General features: G+C 41.6%; 1 protein-coding gene across 2 annotated transcripts; it reads right to left on the reverse strand.

Annotated features, from left to right (window-relative positions):
* Positions 1 to 2,170: 2,170 nt before the first annotated feature.
* On the reverse strand, positions 2,171 to 5,023 carry LOC123066302 (uncharacterized). Of its 2 annotated transcripts, none has more exons than XM_044489409.1 (2): positions 2,638 to 5,023; positions 2,171 to 2,552 (listed from the first exon to the last, which is right to left on the reverse strand). In XM_044489409.1, exon 1 carries the CDS (start codon positions 4,734 to 4,736, stop codon positions 2,733 to 2,735), a length of 2,004 nt encoding a protein of 667 aa, XP_044345344.1. In that variant the 5' UTR covers positions 4,737 to 5,023; the 3' UTR covers positions 2,171 to 2,552; positions 2,638 to 2,732. The 2 variants fall into 2 exon arrangements, with proteins under 2 accessions (XP_044345344.1, XP_044345343.1); XM_044489408.1 differs by having other exon boundaries at positions 2,171 to 2,560.
* Between the last annotated feature and the right edge of the window lie 3,807 nt (positions 5,024 to 8,830).

The raw sequence follows: 8,830 nt of genomic DNA on the forward strand, positions 1-8,830 counted from the left end.
TAAGAATAGATGACCAGAAAGCTGATTTTGGAGGGCTAGAAGTTGCAGTCCATATGGAAGAATCTGGAAAATACTTAGACTTGAGAACAAGAGACAAATGTGACTTGGGAGCATTAGCAAGTCTCCATGCAGAGGCAAGAATAAGACCTTGGTTCATGGCTTGAAGATTTCTTATACCCAAACCTCCCTCCTCCTTAGAAGTACATATATCCTTCCATGCTCTAAGGCAAAGACCTTTCGAAGAATCGCCCTCCTTAATTCCTGTCCACCAAAAAGTTCTGATAATAGAAGTGAGTTTGGAAATAAACTTTTTGGTAAACAAAATATTTGACATGTAATAGACCGGAATGGAAGAAAAAACAGATCGAATAAGCTCTAACCTAGCTGCATGGGAAAGCATGTTAGCCTTATAGGTAGGAAGCTTAGCCATGAATCTATGAAGGACAAAGTTGTAAGCAGAAATTCTATTTTTGGCAGGAAGAATTAAAGGGTGGCCCAAATGATTAAAGTTGTCATCCATGGAAGGAACTGGGAAAATGGTCTTAATATCAGTAATGACCGTTTGATTAACATTAGCACTAAATAGTATTGCCAGCTTAGACCAATTCGGAATTTGACCTGAGATAGCGCAAAAATGATGGATGATGTGAGCAATCATACTAGCTTCTTGCAAATTAGCTTGGCCACAAACCAGAAGGTCATCTGCAAAGAGCAAAGAGTGGACAGGGGGGCAATTTGGCCCAAGCAAAATACCTTGAAGGTGGTTAGCAGCCATAGCATCATTGAGAGTAAGAGAAAGTTCATTAATGGCAAGCACAAAAAGATAGGGGGACATAGGACATCCTTGTCTAATACCCCTATTACATTTAAATCTATGAGTAGGTTGACCATTGATAATGACTGAGAACGAAGGCGAGGAGATGCATGCATAAATTAAATTAATGAAATGAGCATGCAATCCTTTACGTTGAAGAGTGGAAACAATGAAATTCCATTCAATACGATCAAAAGCTTTTGCAAGATCAATTTTAAGCATAAAAGCACTGTGATTCCAAGACTTAAGAGCAAAGGAGTGAGTGATTTCTTGGGCAATAATGATGTTGTCGCTAATTCTACGACCTTGAATAAAAGCTTGTTGAGAGGGGTCAATATAATCAGGCAGATGGGCTTTGAGTCTATTGGCCAAAGATTTAGCAATGATCTTATAGATAACATTACAAAGACTAATAGGTCTATAATCAGTAGGGACTTGGGGGACAAGCTTTATAGGGATGAGAGCAATGTTAGTGTCCCCAATGTGAGGGGGTAAGATACCTGTGTTATAAAAACTTATAACCAAAGCAGTGACATCATCCCCAATCCAATCCCATGTTGCCAGATAAAATTCCACATTGAAACCATCTGGGCCAGGTGACGCATTAAGCTTCATATCTTTAAGAATTTGCAATATCTCACTCTTATCTGGAATGGAATAAGTTGGATCAATTGATTGAGACAAAGATTGCGATACAATGTAAGGTCTTCTACAAGTATTTGTATTAGGGGAGGAAAATATAAACCTGAAATAATTGACAAAAGTATTATCTATAAGATTAGGCTTAAAGTGAACAACATCATGCTCATCCTTAATAGAAAATATAGTGTTCCTCCTCCTTCGTTTTAAGACAGCTTGTTGAAAGAACCTTGTGTTTCTATCACCATCTTTAGCCCAACTTTTCTTGGCCCTTTGCTTGTAGTATTGGTTTAGCTTGGAAAGGTTTTGCTCATACCTGATTGTAAGAGAGCTTTCTAATGGGGTGGCTGCAATTGAATCCGCTTAATTTGCTCTTCCAATTCATGTAACTCCAGTTGAATAGGCTTCTTCTTTTTGCACCATCTCTTCAAAGAATCTGCAAGAAATGAAGACTTGGCAGAAAAAGAAGCATTCCTAGTGTTGTTCCCAGCTGCCTTTGCATGGACATGACAGTCTTTCTCCAATAACCACCAATTTTCAAACTTGAACAATTGCTTTGGCTTAGCAAATTGACCATCAGTAGAGATCAAGATAGGCGCGTGATCACTAAGAATGATAGGTAAATTAAGCACCTTCGTATTTGGATAGCAAGCACACCAATCAGGATTAACCAAACATCGATCTAAACATTGATAAATAGGATTTGCAGTGTGATGCCTATTGCGCCAAGTGTAGGCCGGACCACTATAGCCGATGTCAAAGAAGCCACAATTTTTAATTAAAGCACGAAAAGCAGACATCCTATACTGATTAACATTAGCATTGCACTTGTCCATATCATACAGGATGTCGTTCATGTCACCCATACAGATAATTGCCTTTCCTAAGTTATCATACAAAAAAGAGGTAATCTGATTCTAAATAGTACTAGTTTGACGATGATAAGGATCTCCATAGATACACACAAGACAAAACTGTACACCTGAAGCTACATGAACAACGTTAGCTAGGATTGAGTGAAACGACGCGCTATGAACAGTAACCTTGAGCTCATCGGTCCACATCAGCCAAAGCCCTCCTGACGATCCTCTTGAAGGAACTACAATACTATCATCAATGTCAAAACGATTAACAAGATCACAAGGACGAACTTTAGAAGACTTAATTTCAGACACAAAAATTACCTGAGCTTTAGTGGAACGGATGAGATTGGCCAGAAACATCATACGGTCATTGCCGAGGCCCCGGCCCATGCCTCGACAATTCCAGGCAATGGCTTTCATGGCGCCCGAGGCGCGTTAGGGCCATGCGCTGCTGCCCAATTTGTTAACTGATCCGCTTTTTGCCCCAAGTGATAATCAACATCCATAGTATGATCCTGCCCAAGTTCCGTTGTACTACCTTGATGAAGGGTGCTAATCTCAGTTTGAGTTCCCATTGTAGTCTGAGTTATGTTAGCACTAGTGTGAGAAGCAACATCCATACCCATATAGTAGTTGCGATCCAGGACAGGAGAAAAGCAACCACCCCGACGAGAGCAGGTTGTGCCCGCAGTGCTTGTCGGTGAAGGTGTGCGAATGGGCCGAGGATCATAGGTCTCTCCATCCTTATTGGCATATGGTAGAGAAGAACCACCAAGTTGAGTTCCTGCCCTGTTTGTGCCCAGGTAAAGGCCAGTGCCAACATGAGTAACATCACTGTGCCATTTCTCCATAACAGCCCCAGTGCGAGAGTGAAAAGACACATGATGATGTCGTCGCGTATCTCCAAACCCTGAGGGAGGAATGTCCCAGCGGCTGCTTTTAGGTCTATGCCGACTGCTATATTTGGGCACCACATCACCATGAGAAGAATCCATTCCATCAGCAAGAGTCTGACTAGAAGCAGGAAGGGTAGCGGCAGGTACATCTTCAAGGCGGTGTATAGGCTGACCAGCAGGTGGAGCTCCAAGCAGACTTGGAGAAGGGTTAACCTGGGGCACAGTAACAAGAACAGCTCCAACATCACTCAATGGAGCCTGAGTCGATCCATCAATTTCCTGTCCTAAAATGGGCTGCCTCTTTGCTGGAGGAGGAGACAGTCCAAAAATTGAGTCGCAAGCTCTCTTAGGACGGGATTTGAAAGGAGGCGGCACAGTATTAGAACTGGAAGGAGGGGCATTGATAATTCCAACCTGCATATTGGGGATTGCTTGATGAGAAATTCCTTTGAGAAGTGCTTGCTGACAAAGGGAGTCAGAGGATGCAGACACAGGAACATGAGAGGCCATCAGTGTTGTGTTACTAGCATTTTCCTTCAATATATTTGTGGCAAGCTGATCCTTCTGTAGCAGCTGTTGATCGGCGGCATCTTGCAGGAGGTCGTTATGTTCCTTTGAGAAAGGGTATCTTTGTTGTGCTTCCTTTCCTTTCTGCTTTGGATCCTCAATAAACTGCCGTTGCAACCTTGCCAGCTGCGGATTCCGAAAAGAAGAGAAATTATCAGCATTACAGTTCATATTTTGCTTCAAATTCTGTGGAATCAATTCCACATTAGTCATCCATTCTCCATATCTGTTAGGTTCCATTTCCTCTGCTGTAAACTTAATTCTGCACCTTGACATGAGAATGTTGTTTCTAATCTTGCAATGCTGCACACTGTGAAACATCACTCCACAAAAAGTACAGATTCTGCCAATTCTTTCATAGAAAAGATAAGCCCAACCAGCTAAATCTTTGTTAAATGTGACCCACACCTTATCTCTAACTGATCTTTGAATCTGAAATTTGATTGTGCCCCAAATGTACTCTTGTTTAGCCGTTAACATCGCTTGATTTATTGGATGGAATTCAGACAATTCACCCAGACTTTCCAGAATGGAACTAAGCAAAGCTTTGGATCTGAACCTTCTGGGTATCCCATAAACTCTGACAGTAACATATATTGAGCTGAACTGGTAGTCCTCAATACTTTTTATTTCATCCTCTGGATCCATCCATTCCAACAGAAAATTATCTGATCCCATTCTCCACGGTTGTCTAGTAATAACAAACATTGCAGCATCTAGAGAACGGAAATGAGCCACAAAGATATACCTTGAAAACTGAGAAATCCCGTAATAGTCGTTCTTCCACGCTCTAGCCATGGATTGTTGCACTGCTTGCAATGAAAGAACTCTGGGAGGGTCTCCTGTAGACGCAAGAGTCATAAGAATATTATACTCTGCATCTCCCCCTAGTTCTTGCATCTCCTGCTCTGCCTGCACTTGAAGTATTTCTGGCTCTTTGATAGACAGAGCCTGCATGTTGAACTCCAGAGAAGGAACCGCTGTGGATCTGACTTGCCGTTCCAGCAATCCCACAGAAGGCTGCAGATTTGGAGGGAGCGCGATCCGATCTCCGATTTCTCCGTCGTTTCTTCTAACTGCTCCTTATTCTGACAATCAGTACCATCCATGATGGCAGATGGAGCGAAATAGGAGGAGCTCACAGGGATTGTGAAGGAAGAGAAGGAGAAGGGAAAACAAGATGGGATTGAGATAGATTAGAAGTGGAGAAGAGACTGGAAAGGGAAAGAAAGAGAGGAGATCGGCATGACGCCAGTCCAAGAAAAACCTAACACGGCACCCCCCCCCCCCCCCCGCACCGCACTTGAAAGTTTCACCGCACTAGATATTTCCTGTTCGCTAGTTTTGGTCCTTCTTTAGTATATTTTGATGTGTGTTCGGGCTTTTCAGTTGTTTTGTTGTCAATTTTTTTCTTTTTCCTTTTCTTTTATTGTTTTCATTGTTTTCATTTTTATTATGTTTCTTTATTTATTTATTTTTTACTTTTTTGATTTAAAAATTAAATGAATATTTTTCATATATATAATGATTTTTTAATACATGATAAATTCTTAAGTAAACTATAAACAACTTTAAGTACATGATGAAAAACAAAATTAAATGCATGATGAACAATTTTCTAATGCGTGATAAACATTTGAAGGAACAAGATGAACCATTTTTCATGAACATGATGAACTGCATTTAATAAACGACCAAAATTGTCTAATGCGTGACAAAACTTTTTCTAATGCATTGTGTAACTAAAACTTGCCCACTATGTATTTTAAAGTTTTATCCATGTCCACCATGTACGTTTTAAAAACGTTCATAGTGTATTAAAAATGTCCATCGCATACTATACTTTGTTTGTACCCTGTAATAAAAAATGTTCATCGTGCATTTTAGAAATACTAATCATGTATTACAAAGTATTCGTCAGGTATTTGAAATGTCACCATGTATTTTAAAAATGTTCACTATGTATTTAAAAATTGTTCATCTTGTATTAATAAAATGTTCATCTCATAAATAAATGTTGCATATTACAAACTTTTTGTGTACTTGTAAAATGTTCATCGTATAAATAAATGATTATTGCATGTTATAAGTTGTTTGTCACATATTTAGAAATGATCGCACATTGTTAGAAAGTATCCAGGATTTTTAAAAGTTGTATTTAATTTGAAAAAAGTATTGACACTTTTCTTTGTGATTTAGTTTGTGTTGAGGAAAAAAGAAACAGTAACGTACAAAGTGTTTCATGGTGGCGGGTAACAAATATCTGGTTGTAAGGATGTCAATTTACCCATGGGCATGGGTACCCGACCCGCAAGGGTGGGGTATGGACACATTTACGTGCCCATGGGCATTGCCCTAACCATACCATACTAGTCGTGGTTAGGACATGGATTTGATTTTGTGCCCATGGGTACACCCAAACCCTACCCGATTATCTTACAGGTGGATCACGTGTGTTATAAACCCTAAGATATCGAGTCATTGTATGTAAGCTCTTTACCCCACCCCATCCCCCTCCCAATAAAAAAATTCCCCAACCTAAAAATTTCTCAGTGGCTCGCGCCTCCACCATACATGGAACTAGAAATTACGCCACCTTCCTTTGATATTGTGTTGATCTGCCCGTTGGGTACCCATCGGGCATGGATACCCATACGGTATGGTCATGGGCATGGATATTTACCCCATGGATAGGGTATGGGTTGAGTTTTATGCCAATGGGTTGCAAGGGCCATAGGTTGCAAGGGCCATCAATCTTTCAACCAGCACTGCATAGGAACCCATGTATTCACCTTCAGCATTCCGACAAACTTCACTAAAAGAACCTCGAGTATTATGTGTGGAAACGACTCGGTCCACATTTATCTTCACGACACCACCTGGTTCAAAAGTGGTCTATTTAGGAACCCGGAGAGCTGCATGTCGATTATAATGATGTTGAGTCACGGGTTTCTTAATCGCTTCCAACTCATCAACGAAACTTTTGATAAAAAGGTGTGTTGCTAGAGGGCTTTGATGTTCGTAGGACAATATGTTAAACAATCACACCAAGGAACACTATGAAGATGGCAGTAACGATCAAACTCATCGACGACCAGAGTAGTAGAAGCAGTAAAGAGTCAGTGTAGCACAACGATTTCCCGCAACTGGGTTACACCTCCCAGCCGTGAGAAAGTTCTTCGAGATGAGAGTCGAAGTAGACGACCCCTCCGATGTATCCATGCATTCCCTGGTAGTAGTCTGGCAGAGCTTCTACATCCCAAAAGAAGAACTGCGAGAAAGCTTGACAGAGAGAAAGCCTAGCAACGCTTCTCGTCTAATTAGGAGTCCGGTTCTCTTAGACCAATTAGACCAAGATTAGAGACAGTCTAATTAAGAGCCTAAACACTTAGGACAATTAGACCGGGAGAGCGTGAAGCTGTGTGGGAGAGAGGCCCTTGGATTTGTATCTCAAGAGGGAGGCCTTCCCACATATATATAGGTGGAGGAAGGAGAGGGGTGCCCCAAGAGGGGGAATCCTTCTCCCCTTCCACTTAGTAGAAGAAGTGAATGATTCCCTCCCTTTCCAATTCAGATTAGGGCCTACTAAAGACTTGTGGCGCACCTTGTGGGCCCCTGTGGGTCCTCTAGGGTTCATCATCTCATGACTGTCCTTCACAATTTTCTTCCACAAGTAAAATACCGGATTTTTCGGATGCTCCATCACCCATTATGCTCACCCCGAAAACTTTCCATATATAGACTCAGACTCTCTAAAATCATGGTATACCTTTCTGGAATTCCCGGAACCCCTCTAGAACCATCTAAAGCACTTTACAAACAATCAAAAACTCTTTCAGTGCTCTTTTAACTCATTTCTCATTTCTCTGGTAATCAGGACTAGAAGCCATTAAGCGTGTGACCCTACATGTTGGGAAATAAGTGGAATGTACCAGAACCCCTTCCGAACAATAGTTTATAACAAGATCCGAACACCCTTATTAACTCCCGCATATTCATGAATATCTCGAGCGAACCTTTATTTACGAATACTATTCCCTTTGCTTCCCGATACGTTTACAAAACCTGAGGTGAGATAAGTTGGTATCCTTGTGACTCAACTCCTTGATCACTATACCGGTTATGCTCGTTTTTGGTTTCGTTCTCTTTACTCGTGTCCGTGTTCCGGTATCATGTGATCATAATTACAAGTGTCTGGCCAGACGAAAATAACACTGTAACACCGAGTGAGCCCAAAGAGTATCTCTCTATCGTGAGAGGAGCAAATCCCAGTCTTGAACTATCGGTAGTGAAAAATACATTTCCGATATACCCGTGAGTCACCTTTATTCACATCCATTTACGGAATGATATGTGGTAAACCCCAAAGTAATCATCCCGTATGTTGGTATACAATAATCTCATGGTCTAAAGAACAATGCAATTGTGAACAAGTCATATGAAATACCGATAGAATAGCAATGAAGACATCTCTCAGTAATTCATAAGACCCGGCGTCAGTGCATGGTCCTGGGCGGAAGCGAGATCGACATCAGACCTGGACCTAGCATGCAGCAGCATGGGTGAGTTGTCTTGGGTTTTATCTAGAGAGTCTTCCTATCTGGTCTGGGGCAGCAAGGCGGCGGTGCTATTCTGGTGTAGGAATAATTTCATCCCAACCTTCCCCCCATTCCATTGGTGTGCTTGTGATTAGTGGATAGTGTGCGGAGATGTGTCTCCAACAGGTCTTTCGGGATCCAGTCTGTTTTGGTTGATGGAACCGTCTAGATTCAACCGACTTTCGTGGTCTTCAAAGTTTCTGCAAACCCTTCTTGATGTTTTTTCCCTGGGGCAACAATTTGCTTCATAAATCATGGTTACCAATGTCTCCTGGTCTGCATTGATCTGGCCATTGTTTCTACAATCTCCTAGGTTTAAACAAGTTTGCTTCACTGAAGCGGGGGCTCAAAAACGCCATCGAGCTTCGCTCACGGCACGACGCCGATGGACGCGGAAGGAAGAAGACTTGTCACCCCCCCCCCCCCAAAATTTTAATGTGATCTTAGTGTTCT

The sequence above is a fragment of the Triticum aestivum genome, chromosome 3B (genome assembly GCF_018294505.1).
Source record: "Triticum aestivum cultivar Chinese Spring chromosome 3B, IWGSC CS RefSeq v2.1, whole genome shotgun sequence".
Classification (NCBI taxonomy): domain Eukaryota; kingdom Viridiplantae; phylum Streptophyta; class Magnoliopsida; order Poales; family Poaceae; genus Triticum; species Triticum aestivum.

What these genes read in the sequence shown, in the direction of transcription:
- LOC123066302 (XM_044489409.1), bottom strand. Translation starts at nt 4,736, where the DNA reads ATGCAGGCTCTGTCTATCAAAGAGCCAGAAATACTTCAAGTGCAGGCA.